This window comes from Pyricularia grisea, chromosome I (genome assembly GCF_004355905.1).
Source record: "Pyricularia grisea strain NI907 chromosome I, whole genome shotgun sequence".
Classification (NCBI taxonomy): domain Eukaryota; kingdom Fungi; phylum Ascomycota; class Sordariomycetes; order Magnaporthales; family Pyriculariaceae; genus Pyricularia; species Pyricularia grisea.
This window is the reverse complement of record NC_044973.1, coordinates 5854704-5877072: the sequence shown is the minus strand read 5'-3', so window position 1 is coordinate 5877072 and position 22369 is coordinate 5854704. Positions and strand designations below refer to the sequence as shown.

Below are 22369 nucleotides of genomic sequence, written 5' to 3'. Positions count from 1 at the left end.
GGGGGGGGGGAACATGCATAGGTTCTACTCATAAATGAAGATGCATTCAGAAAACTGGCGCAAATACAAGGTTCTTTCGGAGATGACTGACGATAGATTCTCGAATAATACGGGGAATATATGTGAACACGGATGATCACGCTCAGTTACAGAGATTAAATTGGATGTAGGATAAAAGATAAGACTGTTACAATCAATCTTGAAATACAGGAAACTGGACCTATCTAATGCCAACATTAGGTTAAATAAACAAAACAAAGTACAGGATATCCCATCAGCTAGAAAAAAAAACATTCTTCACTACTCTGAGGACACCAACCCACAACCCCCTATCCAACTAATCAAATAAACAGACCGAGATCAAGCCATGCCTAGGCTTCCCTTACGCCGCCATGACCCGTTCAATGTGCTTCTGGCACTCTGCAGGATCTTCAAACACGTGCCATGCCTCTTGCGGTACGTCTTCAAATGCTTCCTCAAACCTCTTGGGTTCGTTCTTGCTCTCGATCCCAACTGCAGCAATATCAGTGACTTTACGAATGAGGATAAGCTTGACCCATCCAGGGTTACCACGGTATCTAGAGGTGAAGCAAGATAGTCAAGTCAGCCAACAGTAACAGCAATGGATCTTGTGCTGGACTATACAGCCATAAGGAAACTCACATCTCGCCATAAGCTTCAGGGTCACTTTGTGTGCTGTCACCGATCAAAATCATCTGGCGCTTCGGTAGCCAATTATGCACCTTCTGTAGCCTGGAAACCTTGTACTCCTCCGTCCCGAGCGTCAGGTTGCTGAGCAGGCCGCTGATGCTCATCCAACTCTGATCTCGAAGGATCAGTTGCCCATGCGGAAAGTACATGTCCCTGAAAGCGCTCAAGAACGGGTAAAGATTGTACGGACTGGCCGATAGGTAGAACCAAGGGGCCGCGGGTGTTATCTTTTCATGAAGCCAGGCATAAAGTTCCGGCATTCCAGAGACGGGCGTCGGCTCGTCAAGGAAAGTTTTGCGGAGGATGCCGATCGGATCAGATGTCTGGGTAATCTTGATGGTGTCGTCGATATCAGACACCACAGCCCAACCCTCGGGCTCGGCGAAGAAGGTTTTCATTGTCAGTATGCCGTCCGCACCCTCGGGAACCTGGGCCACAGTCTTGACAACCGTCCCGGGTGTATTGTCGGGGAGATGACGCAGGTCGCTACTGATTCCGTTTCTGCCACCCGGACCAAGCCTAAGACGTTGCTGGCCCCTATGCAACGCGATAACCTCGCGACCAGGCAAAATGTCCTGCAAAAATGGCATCAGGCGTTGCTCGAGGATTTCAAGGCCCTCGTCCGTCTCGTTGAGGCCCATGGTTCGCGCGACTGCCTGCACTGCATCAAATGGCGTGACGCTGGGCTTCTGATCCATGGCAACCGCGACGAACTCTGCAGCCCAGCGGCCGCTGGCCTCGTCCCGAAAGGCGACATTGTCAAGCAGCCAGACGGTGTCTTCGGCTGTGATGGGTCGAGGCTTGGGATTCTTATTGCCCAAAAACGATAGGATATTGCTCAACTTGAATCCGTGCGAGCCAGAGCTCACACGTTTGGACGACTTGGAGAGATCTGGGAGCGAAGACTCGGTCTTAGAGAAGCCGCGTTCCTCGCGGGTTTTGCGCTGCATCTCGTCGCAATATGCTCTTTGTCTGGGAACAGACCCTGACTGTTGGTGAGAATGTGTAGTGTTGTCCGCCATGATTACTGTTACCGTCTATGCAAAGGGGAAACGGAGTCTATAACAGAAAATTGTGGTGCTGGTTGGGGTTTTGGTTGTCAGGTGAGGCCAAACAATGTAGTCAGTCAGCGTCGAAGTAGGGTTAAAGGGGGTAGCAGCTGTTGAGGATCAATTTGCAACAATGTCTTGAATAGGGTATGAGTCGCTTGACAAGGAAAGTCAGCTGTCGGGTAGGGCGGCGAATAGGTCAAATGTTTGGAATCGGGATGTCTTCTTAACTGAGAGTGAAGAAAACTTTTGGTAGACAATGTAAACGGAAGTAATTATGCGTTCAGAGTGGCGACAAATGCTGGTTGCCTGGGACTTTTGATGTTTACCGGCTGGAGTCAAAGAAATAGTATGGGGTAGGCAGCCAGCAGCATAGCAGTACAGCCCGACTTCGCTTTGCCGATACCACATAGGGCTGGCTTGGCCTGGAACCCCGCAAAAAACATGGCAAGTCGAACCTGTAGTGGCTGCTAATGGGGGAAGCCTGCGCAGGGTTTAGGACTCCTGTCACTCTCAACGTGCTAATGAGGTCATCCTGTCAAAAAAAAGAAAAAAAAAATTGTGAAAGAAGAAAAAAAGAAATCACGCTCATAATAGTGTCAGAGAGCCCGACCGGCGGCGACAAGTGCGCGATTGATCAAAATACAGCAAATTTTTTTTAACTGTTCCATCCATCTTCTTTTCTGCGGCCATTCATATTGCACACTGGTCTTGGGGGGCGTTATGATGAATGAATGAACAAGCTATCCGTACCAAAAAGTCCCACATCGTCGATCCTCAACTCAATTGTTAGCGCAGAAGGTCGATTTCTGCATGCGATCAATCCGCGCAGGCCACCCATTGTGACCGGGCACCTGATTTTCTCAGAGACGAATTGACCAGACAAAGATCTCCAGTTGACAGACTAACGATGGAAAACAAATGTTTTTATCGTCTCGAGCTCTCAGCTAGCCCTCGTGAGCTGCACAAGTGTCGTCATCCGACAGGCAGCCAAGCCGCTGCGATGTACTGCAAGGGGCAGCAGACTTGGGTTGCTGACGAGCGACAAACACGCGCCTGAGTTTGGTTGGCTGCAGTTGTCTGTCCAATCACGTGGTAGACTCGAGAATCAACCTTGCACGTGATTAGAGTGATTGAGCTGAAACATGGTCTGTTGTTGCTTACTACAACAATGTAATGGCTATGGCTGTATGCCTGAGGTTTTTGGATTTTGTCCAGCATCGCTTAAACTATCAGACAGTCTTTACCACGTACTGTAGGGACAATAAAATACGAGCACAAACCAGTCTTGTCTGAGGTGGATCTGCGGGTCGATGTGGGCTTGTCTGTTGCAGGCAAGCGGCAGGCACTTTGTTTTCTCCTGGTCGGTAAAGCAGCAACATTAGTGGCTTGAAACGCGGCATCACAACAGGCGATCAACAATCCACCATGCTGAGCTGTGGAACACGGTTAATTGAAGATTGATCCCGCAGGCAATTTTTGGCTAACAACGACTCCGACTTGTCGATCAATAGTCACTGCCCTCACGGACACGTCAGGCTCATTGTGGACCAGGTTTGCCAGGGTAAGACGACACCCACCACTGGGATTTGTCCGGTCCGGCCTGAGACATGAAATTCCCGGGGTCTGTCGGAGATCGGACGCCTCGCCGGCTACTCCACCGTCGTACTGTACGTGGTAAGGAGTTTGGGTCCGCATTTGGTGAAAGCCTACTAGGTGTTGAACTGGGAATTATTGACGAAGGGAAACAATACCTGAGAGAATCCTCCCCCTTGAACATGACTTTGACAATTAAGATTGTCTATAATTAATAAGATTTTAACGATTTATGCACCGTGACACGGTGACAGGAAATGTATTGTGGTATTTGGTTGATCATGGCTGGGTTGCAGTTAAGGTTTGTGCTGCCTTTTGCCCAGTGCTCGGCAGTTTGACCACAGCAAGACCAGACGAACCTAAGGAATTCCATAACTTTCAGAAAAAGAAGGAAAAAATCTCGATTATTTGCATATCACTGGACAGACTGTACAAAGAGTGGCACTGCATCTACCGTACCATGGTTTGGCATTCTCGCGGCTCAGCGACCTGCGATTAGCCAATGATTGGTGATGACTTGTCAGAGACTGAAACTACTGGAAATAAAGTGGTTGAATACCTGGAAGGAAGGGGGAAAAAACACTTATCTACATACCTCCTTTACCTGCTCTTGCTGCAGTAAACAGGTAAATACAAAGTGCCGCACACTATACAGTATATTACTATAACCAGCCAAAATCGTATTTGGCACAGATCCACATACAACCTTTGTTTTACAGAGTCAGTGCATGGAACCGGACAGAGACAGTACGTGGTATTTGGGGGCTGAGTTCTTCTCAGTGGACCATTCAAGAGCCTGGAAGCCTTGGCCGTCAATCAGAGAACGGGATGAGCGCTTGACCGAGAGCTTGGTGTGTTTTGAGATGGGATGAAGCTTCTTGCTGCAACACGATGACATGCTGGGCATTAACGGCAAGACGCATAGTTATACGTATCAAAACAATAATCCCGGTTGAGGAATTGGCTCTTGATCTTTTGTCTTCCACGTCGCGCAGTAAAATATATGTCCGCATACGCTCGTTACAAAAACGCTGGCAATATGATAGATAATTGAGCGTTTTCGACTGAATTAATATTCGCAGGCAAGGCAGGAGAGGCTAGTAAGTAGTTATGGTGCGCTTACAGTCGAGAAGCTTGGCGGTTTACTGTATCATCGGAACTGGAAAAGCTTGGCAGCATGACGCGGGGCTTGACAAGGCTAAGAACGAAAGTGGAAAAGAAGTACGTAGTACTACGAGAAAAACGAGAGAAAGAGAGAGAGAGAGAGAAATGCCGGCAGACAATCAATTGCGACGGCGAATCAACCCAAAACTACCTACAGGTACCATGCTTAATTCGTAGAGACTGCAAACACGAAAACCATTGAGGTATTATCGATTGGAAGCTAGCTCATCTTTTGGGGAGTCGGCGGGTGCTGGACCTGCTAATTTTAGGCTATTCTAGAGCCTCCGGAGAAAAACCCCTGCGACTCGATAGCTTGGCTAGCCTGCAGGTGGCCCGTCGACGAATGGCCAAGCGACATCGATTTGTTCCCCTAAGAGTCTGGGCAACGGGCACAGTTTCTCGAAGTTTGGAGATCGATTGGTATTGGTTCATGGAACGCGGCAATTTTGTGCAGGAATTTTCAACCTACCCTTGCATGAAGAAACCCTACTCGTAGCTGCGAGAATTGTCTTTTGTCTTGCGGCAACAAACAATCCGATCATTCGCCCCCATCCACGCGCGCACCCCGCTGTCGCAGCTGGGTGGACTAGCCGATAATCGGCTGGCTAAGAGGCCCTTGCTGCGCCCTTGCTAGTCTTTTTTCTTTTTTTTTTCTCCTTCGTGATGAAGCTCCGCACTATGAGCAAACGAGCAAGACATGAGAGCAGGTGGTCAGCTAGGTATGTAGGGTACCTTAGTAGGCATCCAACCGGAAGGAGAAAATGGGATGACGAATAAACGGCTTTTGGTCCATTAGGGCCATCCCTTGTATGTCTGCCTCTAGAACTAGGCGAACGATGGAGGGGACGATAGTAAGCCGCGTCGCCGCTTGGAGAACAATGCGCGCTTAGTCTCCATTTCGTAATCCAACAGTCCAACTGCCTTGTTTTTTTTTTTTTTTGGAATTTTAAATATTATGGACGGGATGCCTCTGTGTTGTTCATTGTCTCTATTCTTTCTTTTCAATTTTGCTCCCTGTCTTGATATATTTGTACCAGTCTTACTTTTTGCAGGTTCCCCGCCCCCATTTTCAAACCCAACCAAGACAACCCGCTAGAATAGAAGCGAACCCACCACCCACAGAATAACCTCATACACGGGCTGCCGAAAATTATTGACAACCTACCACTCAACCCCATTGACGGACGGATATTCACGTATCATTTCGGCGCCGAATTTTACCAGAAAGAGATAGCACAGAAATTGGAGTCGCATTTTTCCGTTGCATTGCCCCTCACCACACTGTTCAGCTCCTCTTCCTTTCCCCAGGCGCATACAAGTTCACCTGCTGCAAAAAAAAAGTTTCCACCCCTCATTGACAGGACGGACCTGCCTAATTTCGACATTTTTTTTTGTTTTTTACTGTGCCTGGCCATTTATTTCTCCTATCGCCCACAACTTTATCGGCACGTTGTCTCCCTTGGCTGTGCACTCGGTTTGTGGGTTTGCTTGGCAGTTTGGATTCACGTTACATTTGCGGCCGTGCTAGCAACTAGTGCCACACATCATTCAGCGTTCCTGGCACAGATCCAGTTCCAGACCCTTTTTTTATCATACGGATAGATAGGTTCCAAGTCGCGCTGCAAGTAACTCGCGGGGACCCCTGAAATTTACCAGACAGCCAATATTTGCCCCCGGACCAGAACAACCTTGATCCCGACAAGCGAGGCGGAGTTGGCGGCGAGACAGAACAAACAAAGACAGGAGAAGAGAGAATTAAGGTATACATATAGGAAAAGGAGGAACCAACCCAAAACGTCCTGCAACGTGCAACAACAAAAAGGGTTACTTACTTAGCCTCCCCAAGTCGAAAAAAAAAGTCAGTTTTGTGACTTCAGTCAGAGGAGGCCAGGCAAGGAAAGCAAAAAAAAATAATTGGGTCATCGACTTCCTTGGCACCTACCTATTCCATCTCAACTTCTTGAACAAAAATTGGCAGGGACATCCCATTATCGATCGCCCTTAATCCGAAAAACAACAACCACTCGCTCTCTTTACTTTCTTTAATACGGTACACTTCGCCACTTCCCGCTGTGCGGTTGACGGCATCCAACCGACCACCTCATCCCTGTTACCTTTGCACAGTTGTTCGGTGCAAAAAGACGGGTCCCGGCCACTCACTTTCAGTCAACCCCCAACCTCCAGCAATTCCTTGGCCCGATTGCTTTGCTCGACGAAACCACCAACATCAAAAACCCGTCTTTTAAAAAGCGTTCCCAAGCGATTGTTACCCCTCTTTCTTGTTGTATTCGCTAATGAGCTGCTATCGATTATTGAATCGATTGACTTGCTCTCTGTGACTTGGCAACAACCGCCATTTTTTACTACATCACACGTACAAAGTACAGCCTCTGGCCTGCGAGCTTCCTACGATTTTTAACTTTCTCCTTTCTTTTATTTACCCCTCTCCCTTGTACGGTCAACGATAGCGTTGTCCATTTATCTCGAAAGATTATGAAGATTTCCACTCCAGGCAAGATGAACTTGACAAAGAAGTTTGATCGCGCCTTTCAATGGGCTGGCGAGAAGATGGGCGGCGAGGCCAAAACCAGCATGACGGACGACTTTAAGATGCTGGAGATGGAGATGGCCCTTAGATTTGATGGTGAGTTTTTTGTCTTGTTACTGGTTGCCAACAACACCAACTAATATAACAATCCACATAGGCATGGAGCGTCTGCAAAGGTCAATGAATGCCTACGTCAAGTGGCTTGGCCGCCGTGACACTTTCGAAGACAAGGAGAAGGGCCTTGCAGGTGGATATCTCGGTCGAACGATGGTTAGCCACGGTGAAGACTTTGAGAGTGACTCGGATTTTGGAAACTGCTTGATAGGTAAGGATTGCCATGGTATTGTCTACTACTATTGATGCCCGGCTAACCTATCTTTCATCTATGAAGCCCTGGGACGCGCCAATGAGAACTGTGCCGCATATCAGGAGCAGCTTGTCGCCGATGCCACTACTGTATGGCTCGAGTCCCTTGAACGAAGCTTGGCTACAATGAAAGACTACCAGGTAGGTTTCTCTGCAACTTTTTGGCAGCCGTCTCGGAGGTTCATTGGTTCAAGTTATGTGACCTAACACAAATACTACATTCTAGGCCGCCCGCAAGAAGCTAGAGAACCGTCGACTTGCGTACGATGCAAGCATGACCAAGCTGTCAAAGGCGAGGCGCGACGACTACCGTATCGAGGAGGAAGTTCGCTCAGCAAAGGCCAAGTACGAAGAGACAACCGAGGACGTATGCAGGCGCATGCAGGATATCAAGGACGCCGAGGCCGACTCAACGCGCGACTTGACAAGCTTCCTCGATGCCGAGCTCGAATACCACGAGCGATGTGCCGAGGAGCTCCGCCGCACACGAGAGAACTGGGCTGGTGCCAATGTGCAATCTTCGCCGTCGCGAAACATGCACAGCAGCTTTGGTGGAAGGCCCGGTGGGGCTCCCATTTTGGTTAGGAGCCGTTCGAGCACGAATCAGTCCCTTGGCGAGAGGCTGTCGCGCACAAACACTAGCGGCAGCACGGGCAACTCTAGCGCCCAGAACTATACGCATGAGGAGCACGAGCCTGCGCCACCGGTTCGCATGCCCACAATCCGCTCAGCGTCGCGTATGTCGGCAAACGCTGCCGCCCCTGACATCCCAGCACGCCCTGGCGTGGCACGTAGCAACACATTCCAAGGTGGTGCCACTATTGAGCGTAACACGCACTCAACGTCTGGGTCCAGCACCCCAAGCGGCTACCAGCCGAGCTTCCAACAGCAACAAAACGCCGCCGCCACCATGTCGGCCAACATTGGCTCTTTGCGTGGTCAGCTTCGTCCCGTCAGCCGTATAGTAACGCAACCGCGGGAGGACAATGTGTTTGCCGATGGATATGATGACGACACGACCAGCAGCGGTGATAGTCCGAAGTGGAGCGGCGGAGACAGGTGTTCGTCGCCTGCAACAAGCTATGGCAGTGGTGTTTCGAGGACCGCGAGCACTTTGGGCAGCCGCAAGGCACCACCCCCTCCACCTAGCCGATCCAAGAAGCCGCCGCCACCAGTCCCGGCAAAGCGAGAGGTGCTTTACTAAACGCTCAAGCTTTGCAACTTTCTAGTATCTGTTTTATTTTGCTCGACCAAGGCATTCGAGGTTTGAGAGCATTCTTCGGTGCCTTGCTTCTTGTATTACGGAATTTCTTGGGTTCTGGGAGACTATGCAGGGAGGGACAAATTGATAAAATCGGGGTATCTGGATCCTGTGCTAATGGCTCAAGGACTGTATCCGTACTGGCGTTGGTGGAAAAGAGCGTTTTGTTTGCATCTGCCTGGACGGCAGGTAGCTAGCTAGCTTGGGTGTAGAATGCATTTCGTTTTTCACTATAGCTTTCTCTACAATTCTCCTTGTACTGGGTGACTCTCGCGTGTCGTGTTTGTCAAAGCAGTCCAAAGCGCCTATACTCGACTAGAGCTTTGCATGTTCGTCAATTTCATCGGCTCCTTGTGAATAGGTATGTTGCTCTGTCGGGTAAAGGAGGCACTCGTCGGTAAAGAAACATCGGGCTACTACCCTGACAAGGAAGCGGGGATGGGGTAGACAGCTGCCAAAAGAATGGGGGGCAGCCTGCACAGCTGCATTGTTCTCATGACAAGCAAGGAGCAGCCTGTATGCATGACCGGGCATGCCCTTTTCTGGCACGTAATAAAGCCCGTATCCTGCCGCGCGGCGCATAAAGTTGGGGCTGTCAGCCGCAGGGAGCTTGAGCGCTGAAAATACCTACTCATCCACTCGAGCTTTACATACCTAGTATAGGTATAGCTTTATAGGTAAATAGGAACCAGGTAACCCCATTGTTTTAACTCGCATACTTGTGCTGCATTTGCCACACAATTTATCTGTGGCGCAGGCGCAGAGGGAATAAAAGAGCAAGCACATGAAACATCGTATTCCACAAGAGGTGAGATCTCAGTACCTAAATAGAGGAACAGACTGCGTGGTTTTTCATGCGCATTGGGCATTTTTGACCGAAAAAAGGGAATTACATCTGATATGGCACCAGCAAAATCCCCGTTTGGCTGTACTATAGATGAGGCGAATTGATTTAGATGGGCGATCAATTTGAGCTAGTCGGGCTGAGTAGTCGTCATGCGAACAGAAACACATAAGCTCTTTTTGTTTTTCTTGTTTCTCAATGACAGGCCACGGGAGCCCTTGCTGGGCACGTTGAGATGTAGATTAATATCTCTTGGATCCGTGTGCTTGACTTTACAGGGCTTTCGGACCTGCAACCCCCCATCCATCTGCTCTCGTCAGAATCCTCCAAGGCAAAGATCATGCGGCCTAGTACACTCGTTCTCCCCTTGGCAGTCTTGGCAGGGTCCGTCACTTCGAGAGTGACAGCGTTGGATGGCCGCAGGCTGCAAAGTCGCGAGACTCCCCAAGATATATCCCCAAACAAGGATTCGGGTGCGTACCGCAGCGTCGCCTACGTGACCAACTGGAGCATCTACGGCGCAAAGTTCCTGCCGGAGCAGATTGCAGTGGATAGCATTTCGCATGTCCAGTATGCGTTTGCAGACATTCTTACCAACGGAACTGTGTAAGTCGGCATCCATTTCCCTTTTATGGACAAAGCTGGCGGACTTGGGTTCTAACAATTGAAACCGTCATATTCCAGCGTATCATCCGACGCATGGGCAGACACTCAGAAGCAGTTTGGCAATGGTACGCAAGGGGGAGGCAACTCGAACGACGCTCACGGGCTCGTGGAGCAGCTGTACAAGATCAAGCAGGCGAACCGCAACATCAAGATTTTACTCTCCATCGGCGGCTACACATGGTCGCCCAAGTTCGTCCCCGTGGCGGCCGACCCGGTCAAGCGAGCTGCCTTTGTCTCGTCGGCCGTGACGCTCATGGGCGATTGGGGCATGGACGGCCTCGACGTCGACTGGGAGTACCCCGACACCAACGAGACCAACAAGAACTGCGTGCTGCTCTTGAAGGAGCTGCGAAAGGGGCTCGACGACTACTCGCAGCAGCACACCAACGGCCAGTACAAGTTCTCGCTGAGCATGCCGGCGCCCGCTGGTCCGACGCACTACGCGGCGTTTGACTTCAAGGCCATGGACGCCAACCTGGATTTTTGGTCAATCATGGCTTTTGACTTTGCCGGGTCTTGGGACAACACGACAGGCCACCAGGCCAACGTCTACCCAGGCCCTTACCCCACCACCAAGGCGAGCATCAACGTCGCCGTGTCCGACTACGTCAAGGGTGGCGTGTCTGCGGGAAAGATCAACCTCGGACTTCCGCTGTACGGACGATCGTTTGACAAGACGACGGGGCTTGGCAAGTCCTATACGGCCTCGACGACGGGTAGCATCGAGGGCCAGGCGGGAATATGGATCTACAAGGATCTGCCGCGGACCGGGGCCACGGTTCTCTACGACGACGTGGCCAAGGCGTCGTACACCATGGACAACTCGACGGGCGAGCTGATAACGTACGACGATCTCAAATCCGTGCAGTTCAAGTCCGAGTACATCAAGGAGAAGCAGATTGGGGGAGTCATGTTTTGGGAGTCATCGCAGGACAAAGCTGGGAACGATAGTATCGTGAGGAACATGGCCAAGTTCCTGGGGAAGCTGGAGAGCGCGCAAAACTGGCTCTCTTACCCTGCGTCACAGTATGCCAATATTAAGAATAATATGGGCAAAAGCGTTTAAAGAACGCTAGGTGGTCCAGGGGCATTACTGCTGTGCATGTATCTAACACTGGACTTTGTTTATATCTTGGATTTTACTTCTTTTGCAAAGTAAGGGGGGAAAAAACAATGCTTTGCTTTTGTTTATCACTTACTCCTGTCGTCGATTATTATCCTTTGTTGGCAGACATTCAAATCAAGACATTGTCCTACATATCATGTGTAAAGCAACAAAGAAACCACGGTAAAGGTCAAACAATAGAAGAATGGAAAGTGTATTCATATATATAACATTCCCTTTGTCATAATGGTTATTTGTTTGCTAACCTCTGAAGCTGCATTTAAACATTGTTTATCCATTTACCTCCACAAGGTGAAGGTTATTTTTCCTGGGTTTTGAATTTCATAAACAATTTTTCTTTAAGATTCTCTCACACACACGAGGATAGCACAATATCAGTTTGAATACAACAACTACACCAAGATAGGTTCATCATTACAATGGCAAGTAAACAACAAACAAGCCAGGGCAGGGGCTGGTACCACCTTCGGCAACGAGCTTCTAATATCCTCAGACAAATCACCAAAATACAGGGCGGCTCGCAGAAGCATAACAAAAAGACGCAAAAGAGTGAGACGAGAAGCAACTCTCTGCAAGAAAGAGACAGAGTAGTTATCTCAGAGACCCCTAAAACTCATGGCTCTACTCTAGACACACCGCCGGCCTCCCAAAATGACGACTCTACCAGTTTGGGTACCTGGCTAGATGCGTTTGAGCAGACAAAGGATCTTTACCCTTGGCTGGTTAGGGGCAGAAGCTTCCCCGATAAGAATACGGCGCCATTCCAGGTGAGCAACAATACATCCTTGGAGCTGGACTCTGAGAATATCTACTTGAATCTTCCACGCAACAGAATGGGGCTGATAGTCAACCCAGACCTTGCAAACAGTTTCTACTTGTTTGAAAGACGAGGGGAACAATATACCGTAAGAGCAGCAATAAGTTCACGGCCCAGCTCCTCCTCGTGGGATAGCACTAGCACAGGGCATGGACAACTTGACATTTCCATGTCATCTCCGCTTCCATGTTCGTCCGCCGGGAGGCGCCTCGAGGCTCTCGCGGATGAACTTTTACTCTCGCTCGGCGTTCGCCCATCCCCAGTTGGGTCAAAGCACGAGAGCCGAGACGAGCTGGAATCTCAGTCAGACCTCGCGCAAGATCCGGAGCCTTCTGCACGATTCGAGGGGTTTTCGGACCGGTTCAGCTTCAGTAAACCGGCCTCGAAAAAGTCCATCATTTCTTCATACTCGCCCACAAAAACAACTCACAGAAAACGCGACGGGTCGACCGTCGTGGACTTTACTTTCTTTCCAGAGCTACGACGGTGGGTGCAAAAGCGTGAATCATCATCAGATAGGTCGGCGTCCACACAGCACCCTCGAGCAAAGTGCGGGATTTGCAAAGCCAGCAACTTGGAGATTCGTGAGTTGGGGCAGTTTGATGGCAGCACCACAGGCGACGAGACCGAGAAGGCCATGGTGTTGCCATGCGGTCACATGTTTGGCAAAGACTGCCTTGCATCGTGGCGCTCTGCCAACCAAGACAGTTTCTCTTGCCCGACATGCAGGTCCAGCCTCGTCTTAACAGCTGCAAGCACACCGTCCCGGGGCTCATTTTAGGCACGACGGCAGACGTTCCGCTTACCATCCCAGAAGGAGGCCGCATCCCGACATATTGCAACGATTGTCGCTTGTCAAAGATCCAAAACGGCTGTCTTGAGCTGGCTAGGGTTATCTACGACGACTTTGAGTACACCGAGGGCGAGTGTCGGCGTGCTGCTTGGCACATGGTACCTCTTGCGGTGGAAGCCGCACAGCGAGCGACGGTTGAGCGTGTCGTGGGGAGTCGGGGTTGGGGGAACACCGAGATGCTTTGACGGGACGGGGAATCAGAAAGTTAATATTTGGAAGAAGAAAAAAGTAGAGTATAGAATTCTCACACAAATCTTTTCGGGGATTCACCCGGTAGTTCCGTACACAGTGCTGACCGACCTTTTCGTGTTCGTCTACCGTGGGTAGTTTTAACTTTTAGTGGTCATTGGCTGATCATTATGACATAAACTTGCATGACTTAAGTAATTCAAGAACAAATCGAATTCCCCGCACGGCGACTGTGAGAGATGGAAGCGAGGAACGACGGTTTGCAATTTCATCTGAACTGGCGACTAAGATTGCGGCCGGTGCCTTTTTTATCACTATAGTACTGCCCACCTAGCTAGGTAGGTTTTTCAACAACATCTTGGGGCGAACAGACCGAGTACGGTTGGTTCTTCATCTCGTGCTACAACTCGCAGATGAAATGCCACCCGGCATCAGATTCATTGAAGACTGACAGACGGATAGAAAGAAATACATAAAGCCAGGAATCTTCCAACACGTTGACCTTATTCATTCAGGCTCTACTACTATTGCTTTAGTACGAAAAAATGGCTGCATACGGAGATTTTCATCTCATCTATTGGCCCACCATTCCCGGTCGAGCCGAGCACATCCGGCTCGCCCTCGAACTGGTCGGCACCACATACAGCGAAACGGCGCACCAGGAAAATGCCATGGATTTGATGTTCTCTCTCATGCGCAACGAAAATAACAAACTGATAGGGGGCGTCGACTGTAGCACCAGTCCCCCATACTATGCGGCCCCAGCCCTACGACACGGCGATCTACTATTGAGCCAGACGCCCAACATCCTCCTGTACCTGTCGGAGCAGTTCCCAGCCCAGCTTCTTCCACAGGGCTGCAACAAGTGGATCATCAACGGGCTGGTGATGACGGCGCTGGATGGGCTCAGCAACGAGCCACACGACTGCCACCACCCCATCTCGTCTAGCCTGTACTACGAGGACCAAAAGCCCGAGGCGCTGCGCAAGTCTCGGGAATACGTCAAGGGCAGGCTGCCGCTGTTCCTCGACTACTTTCAGCGCGTACTCGACTCCGAGTCCAGCGGCGATGGGCCGTGGCTTCACCGGGGCCGCCTGACGTGTGCGGATCTGGTGCTCTTCCAATGCCTGGATGGAGTCATGTTCATGTTCCCCAAGGTCATGGCCAAGTTGAAGGAGACGGGCAAATACGACGGTCTGTGGCGACTCTACGAGGCGGTCAAGGAGACGGAGAATATCAAAAAGTATCTGGAGAGCGAGAGGAGGCAAAAGTACTCGAATGGAATTTATCGCTACTACGAGGAATTGGATGTTGTAGAGTAGGAGGGCTTGGAGGGGTATTTTGTTGGCGGCCGGGGAAGGACGGTTGACGTCACGCGAGCAGGCCTTTTTGTGCGGCAGGCAACTACCTAGGTAGGGAGGTACCTTGGTACCACCTACCTTAGCATGCTTAGGTAGGCGACAATGCAAGGTTGCACTGTTTGCCAACCAAGTGTGACTCTTTTGTATCTCTTTCCTACATTACCTACCAAGCCTACCTACCTACCTTACCTACTCTAGGTACACATACAGACTATCGCCATTTCCCACCGAGGCGCAACTTCCTCGGCTTGCTCGTGATATCGACTAGAAATTTCTTGTTTAGGGAAGTCTAAAGCGGGGAACCCCTGCAGTGGTCCCACTCCCCGCAAGAACTTTTACTTGGCAAGCGGCGGTTGTGGACCTTCACTTCCTGCCTGTTCAGTACGTACCGCTAGGCTAAGGTACCTAGGCTAGACTAGAAACTAGACTAGACCTAGAGTCGACTCTCTTTACCATCGTTACCTTACCCGTACTCAAATCAAAAATCCACCCCCCCACCACCAAACTAAACAGACCAAAAGTCGGTCCGTACTTTCATTGACAGCCGGTAGTGGAAAGCCACGAACCAGGGGCGAAAACATGGGTGCGGCCAAACCAAAACTGGACCTCCAACAGTAGTGAACCGGCGGCTATACTAGTCCTCACGCCTATGAAACCGTAACATAGACTTCCCTCGAGGCGTCAAGCCATGCCTTTTTTTTCTTTTTCTCCTGGTCGCTACTGATCACCCTCGGATTGACCTATCAATCTAGACCTCATCGGGCAATCTATTGACAACGCCAATCGACACCGGCTGCCTACTTGGGTAGCTCAGCCAGAGATCAGTAATGAAAGGGAGAAAGGGGGAATCAATTTGATTCCGCCCCGTCATTGGCTGCATGCCATGCAGTACACCACTCGTCACACGCGATACCTCCCCTCAGCCAGCCATCGGACATGATATCCTCTGCTGGGGTTGGATCAGCGTACAACGTATTAAGGTGGTATCGTGCTCCCTCCCTCCACTCCCCATACACATTATTTGCTCTGTTAACTCCTGTATTCTTTCTTTTTTTTCTTCTTATTTTTTCTTATTTGTACTGTAATGACATCGGTATCTAGGGCCCGACAAAGTCCCCGCAACCCATCGTTCTGCTGTAACCCTCGGCTCGGCCTGGCGCAATTTTTTCCCTGATTGTTCCTGAAGAAAGCTCGTGTTGGTCTTGGCTGCTTTGTTCCAATATTTACTTTTACAGGCCTTGACTGCCTACCTACCCACCTGCTTTTGCCTGCCCGCCCGCTTTTGCTACCTCTATCCAGTAAAATCCTGGGCAGCAAGCAACATAGACTTTGTTATACAACGTTGTCAAGGACGGAAAATAAGTCAGAAAACAATGAAGTTCAACAGTGGTCTTCTCGCCGGCGCTGCCGTCTTCATTGCCGGCATCGCCACGGCCCAGGATTGTGTCAGCGTCGCCTTGTCGGTCATCCCGTCGTGCGCACAGCCTTGCTTCCTCAACGGCGCCCCGACCATTGGCTGCGCCGGCACAGACTTCAAGTGCCAGTGCCAGCAGCAGGCCAAGATGTTTGCGGCCGTTGAGAGTTGCGTGCAGAAGAGTTGTCCGGAGTCTGAGTTCCAAAAGACCATTGACGGATCTGACAAGGGTGAGTTGGTGTTTTGTTTTATTAACTTGTTGGCTTGCATGCGCATATATACTGACATAAAAGAAACAGTCTGCACCTGCGCGTCTGGAGGTTCCTCTTCAAACAACGTCGGAGCGACCGGAAACACTGTCCAGCCGTCCAGCTTCATCCCTAGCCCAACCTCTGCTGCTTCTATCACCACATCCAGCGCAGCGCCAACTGGGACCACGTCTGCTCAACCATCCACAGTTCCGTCAGCCGCCGCCGCAAATATGGCCGGTGTAGAGCGCGGCATCATTATTGGTGCTGTGGGTGGTGCACTTTGGGCAGCGCTCGGGATGTGAGCAGCCCACTGATAGGCGGAGGCGACTCTGGTTCTAGAAACCTTTTGGTCCAAACCCCCAGAACATAAATCTTCTTCGAGCTGTACATATTTAGCGTCCAACATTAATAATACTACTCAATAATCAAGCCAATTGAAGCTTGCCCGAGACTGCCGATTACTTAGACAAGCAGGAGAGTCAATTAAAGAAAGACGGCAAATGCAGACCCGGATGCCATGCCGCTGCATCACAGCAGTGATGAAAAAGGCTTCATATCAACTACCGAATGAGAGGTACAAGTCGGGAGTGTCGACGCGGTCTTTTGGGCAGACTGATCAACTCTGGTTGGTCAGTTTATATTGGCGCGCCGCTCCGACATGGGAATTCTCCTCATTTGGGTCAAATCACTCAAGCTTTCATCTACATGATGCCGACCGGACAATTTATCCGCTTGTCGATCTCGAATGCTGTTGGAGAGCTAGGCATTACCATATGACCGTGGGACCAATGTATTGGTTTTGTCGCCGGGAAACTTGATTGTATAATTGGAGCTTCATTACAGAACAAGAACAAGAACAAGAACTAAAACCAGATGCATACTTCGTATGGGTCATGGAAGACTTCACACCAAGTGGTCGTAGGTTTTTCTCTCCTTATAAGCCACCCGTACCAGGCCTAGGCCTTTCTTCTGTAGCTTTCACGCTCGAACCCCAACTCTTCTCACATCCTCTCTATCCATATAACAGCAAGCGATAGACAAAACATGCTGTTTCGCTCTTTTATCGCCACTGCGGCGGCCCTCCAGGGCGTCATCGTCCTCGGCCAAGAGCTCATGCGCTTCGGGTGCTCGCAGCTCGTCGTCGACCGTCTGGACCCTCTGGTCAACCCAGGCCAACGTCCCTCTCCGCACATGCACCAGATCGTAGGCGGCAACTCGTTCAACGCGTCCATGCCGCCTGTCGACTACGACCCGGCCAAGCTGTCGACCTGTACGAGCTGCACCTACTCGGAGGACTTTTCCAACTATTGGACAGCCAACGTCTACTTTCGCGCGAGGAATGGGAGTTTCAAGAGGGTTCCTCAGGTAGGTTGTTGGACTATTAGCTCTCGTGCAAGGCTAGATGCAGAAACACTAACGCTATAAACCCTCCACCCCGCCCTGAAACAAACCTAGGTTGGCAACCTTGGCCTCAACATCAAGGGAGGAATCACCGTTTACTACATCCGGGGCTACCAGGCCTCCGCCAAGGTGACGGCCTTCAAGCCGGGCTTCCGCATGCTCGTCGGCGACCCGCTCAACAAGAACGCCGCCACGCAGCAGCGCCAGCTGTGCTTCCGCTGCGAGGCCAACATGCAACAGAATCCCTTTGGAGGGGCGCCCTGCACAGGCTCAGACACCCAAGAGTTCCCAAAGCAGCCCTGCGGTGGCGGCTGGCGTGTCTCGCTGCATTTCCCCAGCTGCTGGGACGGCAAGAATGTTGATAGTCCGGATCACAAGAGTCATGTGTTGGTGGTTTTTTTTTATTCCTTCTCTCCGCCAGCTTGAGTACAAGTTTCAAAAAGAAAAAGAAAAAAAAAAGAAAAGAAAAGAAAAACTAACACATTATCATATAGTGCCTATCCTCAACAAGGAACCTTTGAAAGCGGCGGCGCCTGCCCCTCGACCCATCCGGTCAAGATCCCGCAGCTCATGTACGAGGTCATGTTCGACACGCGCCAGTTCAACGACAAGTCGCTGTGGCCGACGGACGGCAGCCAACCCTTCTTCTGGAGCAACGGCGAGCACACGGGGCTCGGAAACCACGGCGACTACGTCTTTGGCTGGAAGGGCGACGCCCTGCAGCGGGCCATGGACTCCAAGTGCGCCAACGACCGCTGCCCGGCCCTGCAGCGGCAGACGGATCAGCAGGCTCAGGCCTGCACCAAGGAGAGGGTCGTCAAGGAGGAGGTGGGCGACGTGTGGCTCGACGATATTCCGGGTCAGACTGCTGCAAACTACTTGTGAAAGTGGAGAATGATGATTTATGGGAAGAAGGCGGTATTTTTTTTTTCTTGTGTTGGGCGAGGGGTTTAGTTTGTGGCTCTTTGTAGAAATGGAACTAGGTAGGTATAGTCCAAAGTCTGGATCATCAAAGTTTCCTACCATAGTAGCAAAAGGTGGAATACAATTTTTTTTTCCCATCTTGATTGGTCAAGACAGCGTCCTGCAACGTAACAAATGCAACGCAAAGACAAGGTGTGGATGGGTATCGCATATCAAATTTTCCTCCCAACGAAGCAAGAGAAGAACAAAAAACAAGCCCCTCGAACCTCTTGTCCCGAAGCTTCGCCGAAGCTAAGCCTTTCCCCACGGGGGTAATCCCAGCTGCCTCCGCTCATCTCTCCGCAAAAGACGACCCGTTTGACTGACTACATAGTGCAGGGCCCCCTCCACTGCTCCGCATTCACCAAACCAACAAGAGTCGTGATGGGTACCTTTGGATATGAGTATTTCCGCAGGTCAGTGATGTTGCAAATGTCTCATTACCGATCACCGGCCAACTTGGCCCCAGACCGACAACCGGTGCTGTCCATGTCGGCATATATTTTTGTAGCCTCTTTCCCACTCCAAATGTGAATCGTTTCCTCTGTACCGCAAGCCCCCCTCCCTTTCTACCTGCCTGCACCGCTGTTGTCACCGTGGCAAAGTATGCATTCGTTAATTCTCAACTGGTTAACGCTGGCCGGCGCAATCTTCAGTCCGGCCATCGCGTCCCCACTGGCATCCGCTGCATCCGTCGCACCCGGCCAGCAGCGATGCGCAGCCTTCTCCCAGACCCTCAGCATCCCCAACGTCACCCTAGTCTCGACGGCGCACTACCCCAGCCAGGCCAACATCTCCGTCACGGGGCTGGTTGCGTCGTGCGCCAGCGACACAGGCACCACCTTTACCGCCCCGACGGACCTCTGCCGCATCGTCATCAACGTCGCCACCTCCCCCTCCAGCAAAGTACGGCTGGAGGCGTGGCTGCCCGACTCGTGGAAGGGCCGTCTCCTCTCGACGGGGACGGGCGGCATCGGAGGTTGCATCGAGCACACGGCCCTGCAGATGGGCTCTAGCATGGGTTTTGCCGTGGTTGGCACCAACGCCGGGCATGACGGCAGTTCCGGGTTCGACTTCTTCCTCAACCACCCCGAAACCATTGTCGACTTTGGCCACCGTGCCATCCACGTCGAGGCCGTGGTAGGCAGGCAGCTGGCGGCCCAGTACTATGGCGGCGAGGCTTCGCACAGCTACTACGCCGGCTGCTCGACGGGCGGCAGGCAAGGCTTTACGTCGGCGCTGCTGTATCCTGAGGACTTTGACGGCGTGCTGCTTGGCGCCGCCGCCATCGACTGGCTGCACATCGTGGCGAGCAAGGCCGTGCTCGCTGAAAGGATGGGCTGGCCTGACCTGGCCTCGCCGCGTTACATCCCTCCGTCGTCGTGGTCCGCCATCGAGGCCGCCATGATCAGGAAGCTGGACCCGCTCGACGGCGTGGTGGACGGCGTCATCGATGAGCCGCATTCGCTAGACTTTGACTTTAGCCTGCTTGGCTGCGCTAGCGCGACTCCTCTGCTCAACGCAACCGTCTGCCTCACCGACGTACAGGTTGAGGCCATCAGGACCGTCTACCAACCGGTAAAGTCTGCCGCGGGCCAGGACGTCTACCCATCTTTTGACCTCGGGTCAGCGACGGGTGTCTTCAGCAACAACCAGTTCCCCGCGGGCGTCGCAAACCTCACGTACCGCGTGCTGGACGACTACTGGCGCGGTGCCGTCTACAACGATACCACTTGGTCATCGCAGCAGTTCAACCTGTCGCAGATGGATTTCGCCGTGGAGCTGAACCCCGGCCAGATCAACTACGCCGGCGGCGTGTCGCACGACCTGTCCAAGTTCCGCAACCGCGGCGGGAAGGTCTTGACGTACCATGGGAGCTCCGACGTAACAGTGACCTCGGCGCTGGCTTTGCGGACCTATGACCGCGTCTCCGAGGCCTTGGGTAGCCTCAATGCCGCCGAGATGCAGGAGTTCTACCGCCTCTTCTACGTGCCTGGTCACATGCACTGCAGCGGCGGCGCGGGGGCTTGGACCATGGGTCAGACGTCCGCGCCCAACCAGTTTGTCAACTTTGGCGGCAACGGCGAGTTTGCCGACCGGAGACACAGCTTGCTCATGGCTATGGTTGCTTGGGTCGAGGACGGTGTAGCCCCGGATTACATGGTTGGAACCAAGTTTGTGAACGATAATGTTATATCCGGACAAGTGGCTGCCCAACGGAGACAGTGCCCGTGGCCGCACAGGTCAAAGTGGAATGGGGTAGGGGATACCAAGGAAGAAGGGAGCTGGGAGTGCGTCTTACACGATGGAGCATAGAGTCAACCCTCAGTAGACGCGACCAAGTAATTCAAAGAAGAAAAAAAAGACCTTGCATGACCGTAAAGATTGTCATCGTTCAGACAGGCGTGTTTCTCCCGTCCTATACCAGGAAATACATGCGTAGACACCCAGGTGAACGCACTTCTTACACAGTTCCGCTAATACTCAATTCCCTAATCTCCTGCAACACCTGCTCCACCCTCGAATCCAAATGCCCCTGTGCATATTGATCCCTAGTGTCCGCATCGAGGTACTGTTGTACTTGTGCCATGCGGCTGTAAGCTTCCGCACAGAACCGTAACTGAATCTTGACGAGGGCCTCAAATGAGGGGTCAAGGTAGGGTACGCGCAGATCTATGAGTTGCGGAAGCTCAGTACACAACTGCTCGTTGAGTTGCTCGTAAGCTGCCCTCGACATGTCCATCTCCTTTTCAGTCCGTGGCAACTTGGTCACATCCTTGTCGGGTTTCTCTGCCAGCTTCTTCACCCTCGCGCGCAAGGCGTCGTAATCGAGAAGCTTATGTCCTCTCTTCTTGATACATTCGTTGACGTCGGGGAAGTAGTTGCAGAAGCGGGTGATAGGCTCGAGCACCGTGGTGCGGTAAGGGCCGTCGAGAGCCTTGATGGTCTCGGCGTCGAGGTCCTCCACGGCCTGCTTGTAACTCCTGCTCACACCATCCTTGGCGCCCGAATCGCCGTAAAAAGCGTCTATAGTCTCGGCGATGCGCATTTGAGAGGCCGTCATGGCACGGAGAGAATCAAGGTAGCCCTTGGCTTCTTTTTGAAGGCGATTGCTAGCGGCCTCCATGGTACGGAAGCGTCGCTCCTCGACTTCGTAATCGCGATCGTTTGTTTTCTCAACATGGCCTGGCGAAGGCGTCAATAAAGCTCATGGCGAGGGGACATGGAGAAGGGGTCGCTACCAGTCTTCATCATCACCTGGGTCGTTGCCCGGTTGACATTCTTCTTGAAGCCTGTGAGACAAACAAAATCATGTTAGCTATGATGATACCGAGAGATTTCCATTTCGCAACGACACAAATCAATCGCAGATCAAATAATCCGTACCTGCCCAAGACATGACGGGCAACCTTGGCTCTGCCGAATCGCTATGATGTGTTGATGCTGATTACGTGTGCTTGATCCGAATAGCTCTGATTCTGCAAGGCAACGCCGAAATGAGGGGAGCTGTTGTCGTTAGGCGATCGTCTGCGTTGTTTATCGATGAGTCGCCAGAGGTCGGTTCTTTTCGGTGCTGTTGATGATTATGATGATGGCTAATGTTGTTGCGGCTGTTCGAATCCCAGAGTTGAGATCAAATCAATTATTTGTTGCTGTCAAGGCACAAAGCGGGATTGCATGCCACTTCTCCTCCGCTAGCCAGACCCGCGGCCAGTGACGATTTGCTTGGCTCCACGCGTCAGGCTGGAAGTGGTTACGCACGGCCCTGGTTGCTAGCTATTGACTGGG

The 22369-nt window shown here is 51.6% G+C and overlaps 9 protein-coding genes across 9 annotated transcripts; 7 read left to right on the top strand and 2 right to left on the bottom strand.

Annotated features, from left to right (window-relative positions):
• Positions 1 to 179: 179 nt before the first annotated feature.
• On the bottom strand, positions 180 to 2071 carry PgNI_06698 (uncharacterized protein). The gene is made up of 2 exons (XM_031126719.1): positions 664 to 2071; positions 180 to 578 (listed from the first exon to the last, which is right to left on the bottom strand). The coding sequence occupies exons 1-2, from the start codon at positions 1731 to 1733 to the stop codon at positions 383 to 385; spliced, it is 1266 nt and encodes a 421-aa protein (XP_030982207.1). The 5' UTR covers positions 1734 to 2071; the 3' UTR covers positions 180 to 382.
• Positions 2072 to 5948: 3877 nt separating this feature from the next.
• On the top strand, positions 5949 to 8957 carry PgNI_06697 (uncharacterized protein). Its single transcript, XM_031126718.1, has 4 exons — positions 5949 to 7164; positions 7226 to 7393; positions 7460 to 7575; positions 7661 to 8957. Exons 1-4 carry the CDS (start codon positions 7014 to 7016, stop codon positions 8636 to 8638), a joined length of 1413 nt encoding a protein of 470 aa, XP_030982206.1. The 5' UTR covers positions 5949 to 7013; the 3' UTR covers positions 8639 to 8957.
• Positions 8958 to 9780: 823 nt separating this feature from the next.
• Positions 9781 to 11271, top strand: PgNI_06696 (uncharacterized protein; the record flags this gene model as incomplete). Its single annotated transcript, XM_031126717.1, has 2 exons — positions 9781 to 10145; positions 10224 to 11271. Coding segments are annotated over 2 exons (1413 nt in total), but the record flags the coding sequence as incomplete, so codon positions are not given.
• A 479-nt stretch (positions 11272 to 11750) lies between these two features.
• Positions 11751 to 13186, top strand: PgNI_06695 (uncharacterized protein; the record flags this gene model as incomplete). Its single annotated transcript, XM_031126716.1, is given in 2 exon segments — positions 11751 to 12808; positions 12820 to 13186. 2 exon segments carry the CDS (start codon positions 11751 to 11753, stop codon positions 13184 to 13186), a joined length of 1425 nt encoding a protein of 474 aa, XP_030982204.1.
• A 549-nt stretch (positions 13187 to 13735) lies between these two features.
• Positions 13736 to 14512, top strand: PgNI_06694 (uncharacterized protein; the record flags this gene model as incomplete). Its single annotated transcript, XM_031126715.1, has 1 exon — positions 13736 to 14512. One exon carries the CDS (start codon positions 13736 to 13738, stop codon positions 14510 to 14512), a length of 777 nt encoding a protein of 258 aa, XP_030982203.1.
• A 1004-nt stretch (positions 14513 to 15516) lies between these two features.
• PgNI_06693 (uncharacterized protein) lies at positions 15517 to 17233 on the top strand. The gene is made up of 2 exons (XM_031126714.1): positions 15517 to 16195; positions 16265 to 17233. Exons 1-2 carry the CDS (start codon positions 15925 to 15927, stop codon positions 16516 to 16518), a joined length of 525 nt encoding a protein of 174 aa, XP_030982202.1. The 5' UTR covers positions 15517 to 15924; the 3' UTR covers positions 16519 to 17233.
• A 22-nt stretch (positions 17234 to 17255) lies between these two features.
• PgNI_06692 (uncharacterized protein) lies at positions 17256 to 18502 on the top strand (the record flags this gene model as incomplete). Its single annotated transcript, XM_031126713.1, has 3 exons — positions 17256 to 17581; positions 17672 to 18003; positions 18112 to 18502. Exons 1-3 carry the CDS (start codon positions 17261 to 17263, stop codon positions 18500 to 18502), a joined length of 1044 nt encoding a protein of 347 aa, XP_030982201.1. The 5' UTR covers positions 17256 to 17260.
• A 432-nt stretch (positions 18503 to 18934) lies between these two features.
• Positions 18935 to 22340, bottom strand: PgNI_06690 (uncharacterized protein). The gene is made up of 3 exons (XM_031126711.1): positions 21968 to 22340; positions 21823 to 21873; positions 18935 to 21766 (listed from the first exon to the last, which is right to left on the bottom strand). Exons 1-3 carry the CDS (start codon positions 21978 to 21980, stop codon positions 21045 to 21047), a joined length of 786 nt encoding a protein of 261 aa, XP_030982199.1. The 5' UTR covers positions 21981 to 22340; the 3' UTR covers positions 18935 to 21044.
• PgNI_06691 (uncharacterized protein) lies at positions 19187 to 20896 on the top strand (the record flags this gene model as incomplete). Its single annotated transcript, XM_031126712.1, has 1 exon — positions 19187 to 20896. One exon carries the CDS (start codon positions 19187 to 19189, stop codon positions 20894 to 20896), a length of 1710 nt encoding a protein of 569 aa, XP_030982200.1.
• Positions 22341 to 22369: the final 29 nt, after the last annotated feature.

Coding starts and splice junctions, on each gene's coding strand:
- PgNI_06693 (XM_031126714.1), top strand. CDS start 15,925: ATGAAGTTCAACAGTGGTCTTCTCGCCGGCGCTGCCGTCTTCATTGCC. Junction 16,196..16,264: donor CATTGACGGATCTGACAAGG/GTGAGTTGGTGT, acceptor TAAAAGAAACAG/TCTGCACCTGCGCGTCTGGA.
- PgNI_06698 (XM_031126719.1), bottom strand. CDS start 1,733: ATGGCGGACAACACTACACATTCTCACCAACAGTCAGGGTCTGTTCCC. Junction 579..663: donor CCTGAAGCTTATGGCGAGAT/GTGAGTTTCCTT, acceptor CTTCACCTCTAG/ATACCGTGGTAACCCTGGAT.
- PgNI_06690 (XM_031126711.1), bottom strand. Junction 21,767..21,822: donor CCAGGTGATGATGAAGACTG/GTAGCGACCCCT, acceptor CGCCTTCGCCAG/GCCATGTTGAGAAAACAAAC.
- PgNI_06697 (XM_031126718.1), top strand. CDS start 7,014: ATGAAGATTTCCACTCCAGGCAAGATGAACTTGACAAAGAAGTTTGAT. Junction 7,165..7,225: donor GATGGCCCTTAGATTTGATG/GTGAGTTTTTTG, acceptor CAATCCACATAG/GCATGGAGCGTCTGCAAAGG. Junction 7,576..7,660: donor CTACAATGAAAGACTACCAG/GTAGGTTTCTCT, acceptor ACTACATTCTAG/GCCGCCCGCAAGAAGCTAGA.